General features: G+C 51.9%; 1 protein-coding gene across 1 annotated transcript in view; it reads left to right on the top strand.

Annotated features, from left to right (window-relative positions):
* Positions 1-4,776: 4,776 nt before the first annotated feature.
* WWC3 (WWC family member 3) overlaps positions 4,777-16,889 on the top strand; it is a 118,675-nt gene continuing 106,562 nt past the window's right edge. The window contains exon 1 of the mRNA XM_023249413.2: positions 4,777-5,075. Coding sequence (XP_023105181.2) covers positions 4,792-5,075 — 284 coding nt within the window. The 5' untranslated portion in view covers positions 4,777-4,791. The remainder of the gene's footprint in view (positions 5,076-16,889) is intronic.

Genomic DNA, 16,889 nt, shown 5'->3' on the forward strand with positions numbered 1-16,889 from the left:
GGAGCCTGCTTGGGATTCCCTTCCTCTCCCTGTCTTTCTGCCCCTCCCCCACTTGCACTGTCTCGGTCGCTCTTACAATAAATAAACAAACTTAAAAAAAAAGAACTGGATGCGTCTACACATTTGGGAACAGCGCTGCCAGTCTCTCCGTCCACACTCAGAATCTAAACAGCAGCCTTTCTGATCACGAGTCAAATAAGCGTCTAAAGCTAAAGGCATCAAGCCACAAAATAAAATTTCAGGGAATAACCCCACCCTGTCCCCATTCCAGTCCGTGAGCCTGCCTAGGGGTCCCGGGTTGGGGACCTTGGCATTTTTCTCTTCTTTTGCAGGCCCCGAACCAGCAAGACGGGAATTAGCAAGCACTACATGTGATCTCCTCCACAGCCTGTTGGATTTGCATTATTTAAATGTATGGGAAGTGCCCATAATTGAGTAATTATTCTAGCATTTAAAGAATGCCAAACAATGAGCCATTTCTTCTTCAGACCCGATCCGGCCCACTTCCGGTTTCCTCCCCGCACAATGTGCAGAATTAGCCAATGTGTCATTTCCTAGAACACTTGATTGTTTATACAAGTAAGCAAGACTCCTTTGGCAGTATTTATTTCTCTCATTTTAGACACGATGATTGTGGCCTTCGTGGTACTCCCTTCTCTAGAAGCTTCTCAAGTGTTGAATGTGTACAGATGCGATTTGGTACCTTTTTTTTTTTTTTTTTTGTACCTTCTTTTTTTAAAATAAAGATTATCCTCTGGGAAGAGGGGCGGGGAGCGAAGGCGGAATCCAACTGAAAGAGCAAAAGTCTTCCAACTCTGCGTTTGCTTCTCTGGCGTGCAAAGAGTCTGTCGGTTTGACTCCTTACCAAGCATTTTAAAGAAAATATTCTGCGAGCTATACTTGAGTGCATTTTAGCAGTTTCAGAAAAGGGATTTCCCACAAGGTTGGAAAGGAGGAGAACAAGTATTCGCCACCTCAATGACCCAGAGCCTAAGTGGATTTTTCCTGAGCTGTTTTTCCATCAGAAATCTCAGTGAGAGGCTAGGTCACTATGATGTTTGCACTTTTGTTGTGGGCAAGGCTGTGGTTTTAATATAGAGGCAATTAGGGGCGCCTGGGTGGCTCGGTCGGTTAAGCGCCCGACTTCGGCTCAGGTCACGATCTCACGGTTCGTGGGTTCGAGCCCCGCGTCGGGCTCTGTGCGGACAGCTCGGAGCCTGGAGCCTGCCTTCGATTCTGTGTCTCCCTCTTTCTGCCCCTCCCCTTACTCGTGCTCTCTCTCTCTCTCAAAATAAATGAACTTAAAAAAAATTCTTATAGAGGCAATAAAGAATGCATGACTGTGCCTTCAGCTCAGACCAAAGCCTTCTTTCACTACAGTGTTCGGTGTGTGCCTGTGTTTTTAGTGCAACATGGAAAACCTGGCCTATAAGGAAGACAGGCCTTATTCTCCCTAACGGTCCACACCCGCACACCATACTTCCCAATTCGTGGCACTGCTGGGGAGTCAGGAGTCCCTTCCTCGGCCACCGACTTCTCTTCCACCCCAGCTCCCTATACAGGTCTTCGGGGAGGGCCAGAGGCTGGCTAGGGCAAACATTACAAGTCCAAAAGTATGAACGGTGCCATCAACAGGCCCCGGGAACCCCGAGTTCTGGCCTCTCCCCTTAGCTCATTTAGGAAGAAGTGCAGCAGGTCCGCCGACCTTCTCTGAGTCGGAGAGGTGCAGGGGCCACGAGTGGGCGTGTGGATAAGGCTTCTCCAGTGAGGGTCTCTGTCTTAACTGGCTGTGTCACCCTTTTTCTGAATTCCCCTCTTGTGACACGCACATGAAATTAGGGATACCCGTAGATGTCGTCATGACGGCCAAACGATTTGTTTGCCAAGTTCTTGGAAGAGAGCAAGCGCCCCAGACTCTCTTAGGTCAGGCTCCGGGAAGGGCGCCTGAGGTGGGGGTTCTCATGTGAGTGATTGATGGGGGGGGCGCGCTGACTGCAGGGGGTTTGGGAGGTGGGCCAGGGCAGGGGGCAGCCCAGGGGGAGCTCTGGAGTGCGGTGCCCTGGTGTTTGCCCCAGCAGGGCAAGAGGCAGGGCTGTCACATAGCAGACTCAGTCCCCGGGGGGTGGGCACAAGCTCTCAGACGCAAGGGCAATCCTCCGAGAAGGGTGTGTGCCCGGGCCACGGAGATCTGGGTGGGATGCTGCATCTGCTATGCAAATCGACAAGTACTTGGGGCCAGCGGCTCCACGTGCCGAGGGGACAGGGCCCAGAACTTGGGAACCTGAAGACCTGAGCCTCACTTTCCTCATCTGAGGCGTCTTCCTTTTAGTCTCGCGGGCCTCCCTGCATCCTCAATTTGAGGTTGGCACCTGGGCTTCATTTGTAGACAAGTCACAGTCGGTCACTGCCTGTTTCTTTGTTTCATCCCCAACTTGTGGCGTGGGGCGTGCACAGACTCTGTGTTGCCCTCTGCAGCATCCCAGCACCCAGCACGATGCCTGCACACAGTAGGTCTGCAGCACAGTCCGATTGGGTACTTGGGAGCTCCCATGCTCAGCGAAAGGCCCGTCCACTCTTGCCTCTTAGCTCCCAACTGGATGCAGCCTCCCCCACCGCTACTCTACGGATACTTTCTCTTCTTGCCTTTTCTTCGATGAGTCCTTCGATGTGCGGGTGTTCTCTCTCTGTAGACGCTGGCTTCACTCTAACACACCCCAGCCCCATTCGGGGCAGTTTCTAGCGACAGTACCCAGATTCACGAAATTCTGGAAGGACTCCGTGCCCGGGAGGGCGGGGACGCAGCTTCAGCCCTGCCACGTTGGGCGGCAAAGTGACTGCGTGCGCGGTGGGCGGGATGAGAGAGAAAAGGCTGTGGCAGCCCCCTTGGCAATAACGCATGCCAACCAGAAGGGAAGGTGTCAGAGCAAAAGCGCTTGGGCATCCCCTGGAAAGCGCAAGATCAGAAAGTATTTGCTTTTTTTGCTACTCTCCCTACCCTTCCCTTGGACATCTAATAAGCATGCATGTTTACAAGGACTCGAGCGGTGTTATTTCCGGCACATACGTTTTGGGTGGGGGCGGATACTTGGGGAGCAAGGAAGTTTCTGTGTTGTGGTGGGAAGACTGGAGGAAAGACCTTCCTCAGCGATGTCCCAGTTAGCAGTCTCCATGCTTTCACCGTCGTTAGAAACAACTTTCTCCCTTATGAAAGTAGTATTACCTTTTTACAAACAATGTGGAGGGTAAATAATTTTTAAGCAACCATCTCACCGAAGGAATGCAAACTACCTGTGAGCATGTTTCCTCTAGTCTCTTCTCCCATGTGCCCAGATTTGGATCTCTGTTTTGACTTTTTAGTAGATATTTTTATATCACTCTAAGAGCGTTTTAACCCCTCCCCCCCCCATACTTTCCTGTATTTCCTGGCATTAAATCTTGTGGCCAGGGAACTGGAGTACTAAGTAGCCGGGGCATTTGGTGCAAGAGACAGCCCCAAAGTTGGACTTCAGTTTCCCCAGCTTGAGATGCGAGTGGAACATAAACTGCCATCGAGGTTTCCAGTTTTAGGAATTGACCTGGCTTCCTCCCCAGCAGTGGCCTACTTGGGTCTCTGCTCAAACTAGCAGATCCTTCAGGCTGGACGATGGAAGAGCTCAAAGCAGGTCAGGAGGCCAGGCCCGGAGTGGGGACTCCGGATCAGTCCTTCTGGGGCTCTCCTGGCAGGGATCCATAATGCGTAAGTGGCCACCTGCCCAGCTCCCTGCTCCCAGGTGTGTCCTCCCAGCTCGACCCAGGACGACTGGCCGCGGCTTCCTCCTCCAGCTCCCCAGCTCCCTCGGCCTCCCCTCCGGGGCATTTCCCGCCCTCGCGGGACCGTCTTGGGCACTCGGGAGACCCAAGGCGCTGTCCTCCCCCACCCCAAGTCGGCAGAGGGGAGGCCAGACTTCCAAGTCCCGGGAGTGGGTAAAGTGAGGTGACCGCCCTCTCCCCCGGGAATTGTGTGGGTCCCAGGAGTCAGCCCCGGGGCGGGCCGCGCCTGCAGCTCGGGTGGGGTGCCGTCCTCCCGGCCCTCTTTCCTCTCCGCGGTGGCCCGGGGGCGGGCGGACGCGGCGGCGCCCATCCTGGCCCCCGCGCGGTTTCCCGGCGGGGCCGGAGGAGGGAGGTGATGGAGTGGGAAGAGGGAGGAGCGCGCGGAGCCCGAGGGGAAGGAGAAGGAGGAGCAGCGGCGGAGGGGAGAAGGCGCCTCCGGCGGGGGAGCCGGAGGAGTTGCAGCGGACGGGGGCGGGGGCTCGGGGGTAGAGGAGCGGGTAGCCGAGGAGCCCCGGGGAGCTCGGAGGCGGAGCAGCGGAGGGAGACTGGGGGACTAGCGGCGGACGCGGGCGGGGCCGTCGAAGCGGCCGAGGCAGAGGGGGGCGGAGCAGTGGGAGGGGCGGGGCCTACGCAGCCCCGCCCCCCTCCCGACCGGGCCGCGCCGAGGAACGAAGATGGCCGGGCGCGCCGCGGGAACCGAGGGGCCGCCGGCAGCAGCGGTGGCGGCGGTGGCGGCGCCGGGGCTGTGACTCTACGCGTGGCGGCGATCCGAGCGATCCGGGCGGGCGGGCGGACGGCGGCGCGCGGGGCCAAGAGGGCAGCGGGCGGGCGCCGGTGCGCGGGCGCCGGGCGGAGGATGCACCGGGTGCGGCGGGCGGCTCCCCGCGGCCGCCCCCGCGCCCCGGGCGCCGGGCCTTAGTGCTGGCTGAGGAGGCGGCGCGCGCGGGGCGGCCGGGCGGCGGCGGCGGGGCCCGTGCCGTCATGCCGTGGCTGAGCGGCGGCCGGCGGCGGCGGCGGGGAGAGCCGCGGGAGGCTCCGCGGGAGCCGCAGCCGCCCGCGCAGCCCGCTCGGGAGCCGCCGCCGCCCGCGCCCCCTGCCGCGGCCCCCGCGCCCTCCGCGCCCTCCGCGCCGCCGCCGCCGCGGGCCCGGGAGAGCGCCGAGCTGCCGCTGCCCGCCGGCTGGGAGGAGGCGCGCGACTACGACGGCCGCGTCTTCTACATCGACCACAACACGCGCCAGACGTCGTGGATCGACCCGCGCGACCGGTAAGGGCGGGGGTGCGGGCCGGGATCCGGGCGCTCCATCCCTTGGGTTCGGGGAGGGGATCGAGGACGCCGGGAGGCCTCCGGATCTGGACGAAGATCGCGCGTCCTCGGGGGTCCGGGCGTTGATTCGGGCCCTCCACGCCCCCACCCCGGGGCCTTGGACGAGGATCGAGGCGCCCCCTCTCCCGGCCTCGAGCCCCCGGAGTGCGGAGCCCCGGCCGCCTCCCGGCCCCCGCCGCGGGGCCGACACAGTGACTTGGTTCCCTCACGTCACCCGCTGACCGGCGCCTGGAAGCTGGGCGCCTGGAATTTCCTCTCCCGGGGCTGACGGATGGCCCTCTTTTCCTTTTTCCGCCGCGGCCTCGCCCATCCCTGCCGGGCCTCAGCGGCCCACCGCCCCCGGCCCCGCGGTGGCCAGATGAGCTGTCATCTTGGAGCCGAAACGTGCGCTCCAGCTTCGTGGTGTGGGTTCCTTGTCTGGCGGGCTCAGCGTACTTTCCATCCAGAAACTGGTGCCAGACGGGCCACTTCAGGGATTCCCAGTTCTTTTGCAGTTGGGAGAGCCCGCTCCCAAACTATGATGGTTGCTCTTTAGCGCCTTAAAAATTGAGGTAAAATTCTGATGGAAAGAGCCTTGCCTACTGCAGGCAGAACGGAATATGATTAGACCCATATGCTTTGGGGGTAAACGAAAAACAAGAGCTGAATTTCAGGTTTCCTTTTTGTGCAAGATGTGAACAGGGCACCAAGTTGTCGTCTTATTCATGTAAATAAATCCCATGGAAGAGAAAAAAAGGATTCTTCTGAAAGCACTACCATATTGCATTTAATTAAGTTCATGTAATGACGCTTTTCCTTAACTTTCTGTTTGATTGCTGGTTTCAATGGCTCCGCTGCTTGTGGAGAGATGCAGTGTGTGTGTGTGTGTGTGTGTGTGTGTGTGTGTGTGTGTGTGTGTGGAATTGGGGATTCTGTTGAAACCGAGTACTTCTGGTGGTTACCTGATATCTTGCTGGGTGCCAGAAAGACAATAGTGCTGGCTCCCCAGTGATTTCAAGACTTGAGAAGGTTCAGTTTGGTGACATTGGTCCTGCTTTCCCCTCACCTGCACAGGAAAGGCAGTGCTGCATGGCACTGGCATTTGAAAATAAACTTTGGAGGAGGGTAGCTGCTGCATTATTGTTTGAAGATCTCTGTGGGTTCAGATAGGGAAAAACAAAGCCAAAGGATCGTGCTTCCCTAACATTTTCCCTGAACACAGCAAACTTCTGGACTCAGAAACTTAGATCAATCTTAGCACAGTTTTATGGGTTAAAAAAGATGCTTGGTTATTTTGAAAATCAGGTGAGATCATATAATAATTTTAACCAAAGGCTAGAGCCACAGCTGTTTGATCAAGCCTTGGATGGTTCTGGAATTGGTAGAACTGCTTGGAGTGTAACGCCCTTTTATGCTGTATGTCTGTTAAAAACCCAAACAACTGGAAAATGAACCAATTAAAAACACCGTTTGGCTTAGAAAAGGCTAAGGCTCATTTTATGAGGGTAATATAAAACAGTTGTGGTTACGTCGGAGTGGGGATTCAAGATGAAAAATATAAATGTGAAACTTTCCATTTTAATGGTATGACCCAGGGCATAGGTGAGCAGACCCAATGGAAGTCAGCTTGTAGAATCTTCCTTTCTGTGTGCTTCATACACATTTCGTATGCTCTTTTTTCCAGAAATCTGTTTGCGCGAACTGAATGACATTTTCCCCCTTTTCAGACATTGCTTATGTTATAGATTTTTTAGAAGTCCCCGTTTCTAATGCTTAAAAGTGTCGATTGAGTGAACAAAAGTGCATATTTTACATTTTTTGTAAAGTAAAAACATGTGTATACTTTTATGAGACATTGTTTTTATAGTGAGTGAAATTCAGCAGGGGACAGCTTGCACTTCAGCTCCCATAATACCTTGCCCGAAATATGTATGGAATGTTCAGCAAGCCACAAACATTTAAGTGGAGTCTACCGAAGGGTGTAAATGGGGTATGGTGTAATAGCCATTCTTTTTCCTCTTTCAAAACAGAACCCTGCTGATTTTTATGGGTGACTGATTATCCTTTAAGGTTGTAATTGATTTTTATCATATGGAAAAAACGGTTTGTCGGAGCACATTTTCTCCATGTGCGTCTGACAGTTGAAACCCTTTTTGAGTTGTGTTTGAGCCACACAACTGGAAGACGCTGTTCAAGGACTTTCTCCAAACAGCTTCCAAATAGAGGACCGACAGAGTGGCAGATACACAAATAGGTTTTTAAAGAAAACGAGATGATGAAGGAATACGTGAATGTGGTAGGTTAGGCGAAAATTGTTGCTGACTTAAAACATGATTTCATATACGATTTAGTAAAAGCCATAATAGCATAAAATATGCTGCTGTAAGCAAAATAACTGAGGACCGAGGGTTGTAAATAATCTCTTCTAGGGTTTTAGAGTAATTCCATTCACTGTTGTGTTTAACAACATTTGATATTGCCACGGCTCGGGGTGTGTTGGTGAATTACTGTAGGTATCGTTTCTTTTTGGAGTCACAACCAAGAGGTTGCAAGCCCAAGGAAACAGTCTTTACAGATGTGGCTACAGATTAGTATAAAAAATGTCAGTATTTCCAAAATGCAGTTTTTTTAGTTTGATTTTGAATCCCCACCCCCCCACCTCAGGTTTAAAAATTATCATCTCGGGGCGCCTGGGTGGCGCAGTCGGTTAAGCGTCCGACTTCAGCCAGGTCACGGTCTCGCGGTCCGTGGGTTCGAGCCCCGTGTCAGGCTCTGGGCTGATGGCTCAGAGCCTGGAGCCTGTTTCCGATTCTGTGTCTCCCTCTCTCTCTGCCCCTCCCCCGTTCATGCTCTGTCTCTCTCTGTCCCAAAAATAAATAAACGTTGAAAAAAAAAAAATTTAAAAAAAAAATAAAAATTATCATCTCTGCAGATCAGTACTGTGTGTATAATGTTCATACATTTATACATATTACATATGCATACATATGTATACAGTTATTACATATACAGTTATTACATATACATATACGTGTATACATGTGTATACATATACATATACAGTTATTACATATAATGTTCATACATTTCCTTTAACAAAGGATTTTATCCTTTAACAAAGGGTTTTGCATTAAAAAATATAAAGTGAATTCATCATTTCTATGGCTTGTAGCTCCCGTGGATGAGCCTTGTGTGGTTTACATTAGTTGCACATATGCATCCTACGTATATTAACTCAGAGTTCAATGACTGCTCTATAAAAACGTATTTGCTGTTGAGGCAGAAAATTTGGGAAGAACATTTTTGCCTCCTTTGAAAACCTTGAGTGCTTTTGACAGCTGTGTATATGTGTGCTTCCTGTGGGGTTGTGTCGATATCATCCTATAGGCGGACTGAGTGATCGAAACTTCACATTCTGTTTCTTGTAGCTCAGTTGAGATTGTGCAACACTGGAATACCAACTTTGGGCAGCTTAAGAATGGTGCACCAGATCACACTTGAGGTTGAACAGAATGTAAATAATCCCGACGATGGTGGAAGACCCAGACGATATCATGACATAAGCTTTTAGGGACCCATTTGTTCACGAGATGGGATTTGACCTGCTCCAACTGGAGACATTCTGTGGTATATTAAAATTCCTTTGAACAGGCTCTTGCTTTATGGAGAAAACAATCCATGGTTTGGGAATTTGCCAGGTTTGGAGCCCCATATGACAGAGCCAGGTGACATCATGACCCCCTTCTTAGAACTTTTATTCAGTATTCATTAATGGGCGGTTTACCATATTTACTCCACAGAATCTGTTTCTGGGTTATATAAACTTTCTGATAAATAAGCAGTGATTTCTCCATTTTTCATTTTTTTTGAAGAATAGGTACTGTTTGTATGGACATGGGGGAGCATCTTGCTTTTAAGGCCATAAGGGGTGGGCTCCTGGAAGAATCAATAGTCATTTCTTGGTCTATTCTTGGCTTAGTATCTTTCTTTCTTTTTCTTTCCTTCCTTCCTTCCTTTTTCGTTTGTTTTTTTTTTTTTTTTTTTTTTTTTTTTTAAGAAAAGTGAATGGAAAAGTCATTTCTGAAAATAGATCCCGGATGTTTGGAACTCTCTAAGTTTCCTCTTCTCCCTTTTCACTCTGATTCTGAAAGTGGAAATAATGTTTCACCTTCTGTAGTAGGTTCTGCTTCAGGAGCCCATGGGTCAAGTGATGTGTTAAAAGTCACCCGGCGAGCCTGGTGAGTTTCTTCTGGTCCAGGTCCCTTTGCGACTGCTGGTTGCCTTTCCGACACGTTCAGCAAAATTAAGCAGAGTTAAATGCTACTGAATTCAGTTATTCCCATTTAAATCCAGTAAAATGTAGAAGTATTTACAGAGATTCTTGGGAAGGTGGATGGGGAGACCCGGGTTTTCTGGGGGATGGGAGACAGACATATACAATGAAGCCAGTGGTCACCAAGCACCATTGTCAGGTGGTGATGGCTTCTGAGAAAAGGACGGAGGGCTCATTTGAGCCTGCGGGGTCTTTACCTTCTTCCATTGATTTCCTAGGTTGAGGGTTTCTTGCGTGCTCTCTTGGAGCTGGGGAAGAAAAGGAGGCATGTGAGGACAGTGCTGGAGACAGGAAGTGCTGCGTGTTCAGGATAAATGAGGTCAATTTGACTGACCCAGAGTCTTTGTGTAAGGGGGGTGAGCCTTGGGTAACAGCACGCAGAGCTTGGAACCCTCAACTTTGGGCTTGGAGGAGCGAGGACGGTCTTGTGCAGGCTCTCATTTCGTGCTGGAAGGCCACAGCTATGGGGACGGGGAGTTGAGCTGGGTCTTCTGGCCCGGAACCAGTGCTCTTTCTGGTATGCCACTCAGCTGCCCAAACCCCACCCACTCTTAAGCATCCTACCTCTGTGTTCGTTCATTCGTTCGTTCATTTGATAACTGTTGCACAGCCTCTCCATCTCGGGTGTTCTTCCAGGGTTTGAGACTCTAGTGGCGAGCACTAGCAGACGGGTCCCTGCCTCCGTGGGGCTTACACCCCTCACCGTGCTGTTCCTGCCTCTTGGTTGTTCCCCACTGAGATCCCTCAGGTCTGTGATGGTGGTCAACAGAAATGGAGTGCTGACCGTGTGCCAAGCGCTCTAGGTGTTTGTCTGGATGCTTTCACTGAAAGCCCACAGTGGCCGCACGGAGTGTGGGTGGGCAGGTGATGAAACAGGACGGGGAGGTTGACTTAGTAACCTCACTGCCCACAGCCAGAGAGGGGCAGCGTCTGTCTGACTCCAGAGTTGAGCCCACGTCTACTACCTGGACGTGACCCTCCCTTGGCCAGGTAACTGTGCCCCTTGCTCTGTGTTATACCCACCAGTTATTTCTATCTTGCATTCATTGTTGTTTGATATTTTGCCCCCTCTCCCCCACCCCGTGGTCGGTAGAATAATGGCTCCCCCAAAGATGTTACAATGACATCTGTAGGTAGGATTAAGTTAAGAATCTCGAGATGAGGTGATTGTTCCTGATTATCCGGGTGGGCCCCATGTAATCATGGACCTTATAAGAGGGAAGCAAGAGGGTTGTTTCCCATTGAGAATGGAAGCATCTGGTCAGCTTGGTGTCTTTGATAATAACGGTGATTGCTGGTGCTTGTAGAATGCTTAGGGGGTACTGTGCTAGTATGCTCGTTACATCCATTTTCTCCCTAGCTCCTCCCAGCAGTTAGGAGTCCTTGTTCCTTTTAGAATAGTGTGGAGTCTCACCTTAGTCATCTGATGCGCTCGCCAAATGTGGGGTGGTGGGTAGGGTGAATTTCCAAGAGAAGAGGCCAGTTGGAAACTCTTGGGAGGTCTTCATGGATGGTGAGGGCCTGATTGAGAGAGATTGGGAGCAGTGGGGCTAGAAAAGGCAGGGATTCTACGAGAGAAACTGTGATGAAAACAAGGGCACAGTATTTAGCTAATAGTTGAATCAAGGCAGGTGGAATCGGGAGCTCTTGACAGACATGGTGAGGGCGTCTTGAAAGGCTGTTCGTGGAGCTGCGGAATCTCCAGTGTTTTCTATCTGGTGGGCCCTCTTTTTATTTCTTTAAAGGGGCTAAGGAAGTGAGAGGGAAGGAGAAAGGGAGTCGGCTAGGCTGGTCCTTAGGCAGAAAGCCCTGCACTTGGGTGGGTGAGTCATCGAGCCAGGCGGGAGATCTTCTGGTGGGTCTTAAGCGCCAGCCGCGGCACCACCAGGAGATCGAGCACTGCCAAGGTGGGCACGGCATTGCCATGGCGTGGGAAGCTCAGCCAGGACACCGGGCAGCCACCGTGGGAGACGGACCCCTTCTGCCCGTGGAGCTCTGTGCCACGGGAAGGTGCTCGTCCCCAGTGCGGGGCAGGCCTCTGAGGGTATGGATCCACTGGATTTGCCCTGAAGATTCTCCCCGCTTAACAAAAATTGAGATAAGATTTACTTACTCTAAAACGTACCGTTTCAAAGTACACTGTGTAGGTAGTGGCTTCTAGTATGTTCACAAGGTTGTGCCATCATCACCACTAACTCCAGAACCTTTCCTTCACCCCAAAAAGAAACCCTGTACCTGTTACCCAAAGTCACTCTCCACCGCCCCCAGCCCCTGGCAACTGCTAATCTGCTCTCTGTCCCTGTAGATTTGCCTGTTCAGGACATTTCATCTAAGTGGAGTCATACGCTCTGTGGCCTCCCGGGTCTGGCTTATTTTGCTCAGCATGATCTCTTCGAGGTTTATCCGTGTCGCAGCGTGGACCGGTGCTTCCTTCCTTTTCGTTGCCAAGTACGGCCCCACCGGGTGGCTAGGGCACAGCATTAGAGGCTGCCCTGAAGTGCCGTCCTTGTCCAGGTGTCCCTACAGACGATAGGAAGTGGCCGTGGCTTGAATTCCACCCTGTCAACTGCAGCTGTTCTACTCACAGAAAAATGACCCTTCCTATGTTTACAATGTCAGAATGTAAACATGACCTCGTGTATTCCCTGAAAAACACGAGGCTTGGGCTGGCTGTGATCAGCTGTTGTCTGTTCTCATTTGCTCGCTGCTTGTTGTGGCCCCTCCGTAGTGCTGTCCATGGTTGAACCGGCTGGGGGGTGGGGGGGTCTTCCGAGTCCCGGCGCCCTCTGCACGTGGCGCCCAGGTAGCCCGTGTTTTAGGTTTGAGTTTCTATTCCCTGACACGAGCCTTGAGTAGATTGCTGTTTCCGAAGATGATGTCGCAGCTCCACACGGTGTTACGGTGTTGGGCTTAGGTAGGTATGTTCAGTTCCGTCACTGTGCTTGGAATTTCAGAATTTTGACAAATGGCTCTTTGTTGCGTGCTGTTTGGGAACTGCTCATTCCGGCTCTTGGGAAAATGTTTTCTGGCCCTTTTCCCCCAGGTCTCCGTTAATCCTGGGAAGTGTCTGTGATCTTGGGACGGACGGGAGAGCTCAGGTGAAGCCCGTGAGGATTTGGAACGGGGGGAGTTTGGCCCAGGACGGCTGGCGGACCTCGCCTGGCAGGTCAGGGCCGGGGCCAGGGTCACGCCCGCCTGGCCGGCCAGGTCCCGATGTGCAAGGTGGGGCCTGGCACTCAGAGCCCAGTGCAGGGGGGAAGGGGGGTCTGGCTGAGGCCGCACACCTTTGTTGCACCCTCGCTCCATTCTCTCTCCCTTGTCCAGAAATGCCCTTCCTGCACGCCGGCCCACTTCTCAGAGAAGAGAAGCGGGTTTAAAGGGGAGGGTGATGCTGTCCCGATGGGCCCTTCTGCAGCCTGCGGGACTTGTTTGTGACGTCTGATGCACTTCACGTGACTGATCAGCTGATGGAGGCGGCCGAGCCGCGGGAACCTCGGTAAAAATCCGTTGTTTGGCATCACGGCAACTGTGGCCCCTCACTTGGCGCCATTCTCCCGTGCACAGCTGTGCGTGGAACCGACTGTGGCTGCCCTTTCACGTGTCGAGGCCCACGGGGACCTGGGGTGTTCCTTCTGTTCCACGGGGAAGCCACTGAAGCGTTCCTGCCACCCGAGAATGAAACCGTGCATGAACACGCAGAGTGCGTGCAAATCCCCGCCTGCCCCTTCCCAGAGGGAGCTCCCATAACCTCTTGCTGTGTGTCCTTTGGTCCCTTCTCGACACTCTGCCGAAACACATGTGCATGAACCTGGACCTCTGTCTGGGGGTTTTACAGAAACGGGATCATGCTATCGACTTGCCCCCGTGGCTTGACACTGTCGCTTAATGATAAGTCCCGGTGCTCTTGCCACTGTTGGAATATTACGGATCTACCACCGTTGTTTTCCATGTCGTTGTATTGAGGTACGTTTCATAACAGAATTACTCATTTTAAAGTGAGCCACTCCGTGGCATTCAGTTCGGTCACCGTGTCGTGCGGCCGCCCCCGCTGTCCAGTTCCAAAACCTTTCCTTCACCCCGGAAGGATACCCTGTCCCCATTAAGCAGCCACTGCCCGTTCCCTCCCCCACCCCCCGTGGGCCCTGGCAGCCCCAGGCTGCTTTCGGGCCCTCTGGCTTTGCCAGTTCTGGACATTGCCTCCAAATGGAATCATATGATCTACAGGTGTCCCATCCCCTGGGCAGGGGACTTGGGTTCCATTACCTCCCCAAGGGCTCTTACGGTTGGCCCCATCCCTGGGGGCCATTTCCCCATTAACCACCCGCCAGCCCGAGGAAGGGTGAGGGGGAAGGGCCATCAGTGATATTAAGGTGGTGGTGGTGGTGGTGGTTCTAAACAAAATGGAGAAGCATAAATAAGTGAAAGGGTTTATTTCAGTTCCATAAAATGGATGAATGAATGAATGAATGAATGAATGAATGGAATCGTACGCTATGTGGCCTTTTGTGTTGGGCTTCTTTCATCTAGCCTAATGTTTTTGTGGCTCATCCCCATTGTAAGGGTCTGGTTTTATGCTTCTGCTTCTGGTTTAATATGAGGCTACGCCCTCACGTGATCCTAACTGAGGGCAGCTGCGTGAACTTGCCCGCGGGAGCTGCCAGCACATTCTAAGAAAAGTCAATTGACAATCAAAGAAAAGAGATTTTTGCTTTTCGTTTGTTCCTTAATTTAGCCTTTAATTTGTTACTTTGAGAAAGAGAGAAACGTAAAATCTTTCACATTTCTCTTCAACGTGAGGGACAGGGAGCCAAAAAAACTAATATGTACAGTAAGACCTTTCAATAACCTAGATGCAAAAAGAAAAATCAAAAAAACCCCAAACAAACAAACAAACAAAAACCCCGATCTAGATGCTACGTCTGTGCCGGGGGCCATGGAGAGTAACAAATGAACATCACCTAGCCGCTTTCCTCGGGGAGATGGAAACGCCGCTGGGGAAAACAGAAGAACCCACGTGGAATAATAAGCCGGTGCCGGGGTGGTTCGCGATGGGCTGTCAGGACCGCGGCAGCCCTGGAGCCCGACGACGCGGGCGCCCCAGGTCAGCGCCTGCCACCAGCGCCGTGCTGCCGTGCAAATCCCTGAACTTCCTTGTGCCCAGAGTTTCTTACTTGTACAAGGAGAAGGGCAATACTTGTCGTTAGATGGACCAGCGTGTAAGTGTAGGTTCTTTCCCAGATGCAGTGGCCGGCCCCAGGAGGTCTTAGGAGAGGGGGCGGCCCAGCAGCTTTTCCTGAGCAGCCTGTGGGATAAGAATGGGTTTTCCATTTGCAAGTGGTTGAATAAAAAGAAGAGTAGTATTCTGTGAAATTTATGTGACCTTCGGATTTCAGCGTCCGCGAAAACGTTACTGTCTGGCTCTTTACAGAAAAAGTGTGCTGATCCCTGATCTTAGAAGACAGGATTGGGGCGCCTGGGTGGCTCAGTCAGTTAAGCAACTGACTTCCGGCTCAGGTCATGTTCTCACTGTTCGTGAGTTCGAGCCCCGCGTCGGGCTCCGTGCTGACAGCTCAGAGCCTGGAGCCTGTTTCGGATTCTGTGTCTCCCTCTCTCTCTCTCTGCCCCTCTCCCACTCGGTCTGTCTGTTTCTCTAAAAAATAAATAAAAACATTAAAAAACAATCTTAAAAAAAGGATTAATTAAGGTCAGGGGACCTGTGGTCAGGGGACCATTGGTCAGGGGACCTGTGGGGGGTGGCACAGGATAAGACCTGAAAACCCCAGTGGGAAGTCTAACCAGAGGAAAGGGGCATGGAATCATAAAAGCCAGTGGGGACCTTAATTTAGTCAAGGAACCCCTCCATAGAAACTTCCTCGGAAAAGGATGTTGTAGGGGTGCCTGGGTGGCTCAGTCTGTGAAGCATCCGACTTTGGCTCTGGTCACGATCTCACCATTCTTGAGTTCGAGCCCCGCGTCAGGCTCTGTGCTGACAGCTCGGAGCCCGGAGCCTGCTTCGGATCCTGTGTCTCCCTCTCTCTCTGCCCCTGCCCCGCTCGCACTCTGTTTCTCTCTCTCTCAAAAATAAATAAACATTAAAAAAACAAAAAGGACATTGTATCTGTCATATGACAACCGGTAGAGTTAGATTAGATCATTTAAATAGGATGCGAATTAAGACTGTATAAGAAGGCAGGAAAATAGCCACATTTAAAAAGCTTTTCACTAAAAATACATTTTTAATTCTGGGGATCCGCTGCACAGCACTGTTATTATAGTGAACGGTAGTGTGTCATATGCTCGAATCGCTAAGAGAGTAGATCTTAAATGGTGTCACCACAAAGAGGAAATGGTAATCAGGTAACGTGATGGAGGTGTTAGCACACGCTATGGTGATAATCATATTGCCATATATAAGCCTATCGAATCATCATATTGTACACCTTGAACTTACACTATATGTCAATTACATCTCAGTAGAGCTGGGAAAAACACAGTTAAAAAAAGCTAAGGTTTGAAGGTGCAAAAAAACCTTAGTTCCTGGGAGAATTTTGAGTAAAGGACTCATTCTTTTGTGCTCCTGGGTGAGTGGACCCGCCCCCCCGTACTTTATGAACTGAAGTGGGTTTTAAAGGCCCGTTAAGAGAATTGTGTGTGTGCACATATGCTGCTTGCTAAGAACGCGCAGATGGAAAGAAGAAACCCAGCTGTTCTCTGCCCCTCCACACCCCCCTTCACAGGCCTGGAGGGGCAGAAAAGACCCCCTGGGACCAGTGTTACAGGGAGGGCCCTTCATTAGCCTGTTCCTCTTCAGAGCAAACGGAGACGCAGAAAGAAATTGGTAGGATTCCATTTATATAGCATTCTTTTTTTTTTTTTTAATGTTTCTTTATTTTTGAGAGAGAGAGACAGAGTGCAAGCAGGGGAGGGGCAGAGAGAGAGGGAGACACAGAATCCGAAGCAGGCTCCGGGCTCCGAGCTGTCAGTACAGAGCCCGACGCGGGGCTCGAGCTCCCAAACTGTGAGATCGTGACCTGGGCCGAAGTCGGATGCTTAGTCGACTGAGCCACCCAGGCGCCCCGATAGCATTCTTAAAATAATAACATGGAGTTGGAGAGCACATTAGTGGTTGCTGAGGGTTAGGGATGGGGGGCAGGGGTAGGTGTGGCTATAAAAGTGGCTGGAGGGAGGCATGTGGTGGCAGGATATTTCTACGTCTTCATTGTGGTTATAGAAACTACACATGTGGGGAAATGACACGGAACTAGTACACAATGTGTACGGCCACTCACGTGCACACGGATGTGCACATGAACTCTGAGTAAGCCGTGTGGGCTGTGTGGGTGTCGGTCCCCTGGTTTGGCCTTGTGCTGTAGTTGCGCAGGGCGTGACATGGGGGGAAACTGGGTAAAGGAGCCTCCCTTCCACAGAAGGAGCAACTTTCT

This window comes from Felis catus, chromosome X, assembly GCF_018350175.1.
Source record: "Felis catus isolate Fca126 chromosome X, F.catus_Fca126_mat1.0, whole genome shotgun sequence".
NCBI lineage: Eukaryota > Metazoa > Chordata > Mammalia > Carnivora > Felidae > Felis > Felis catus.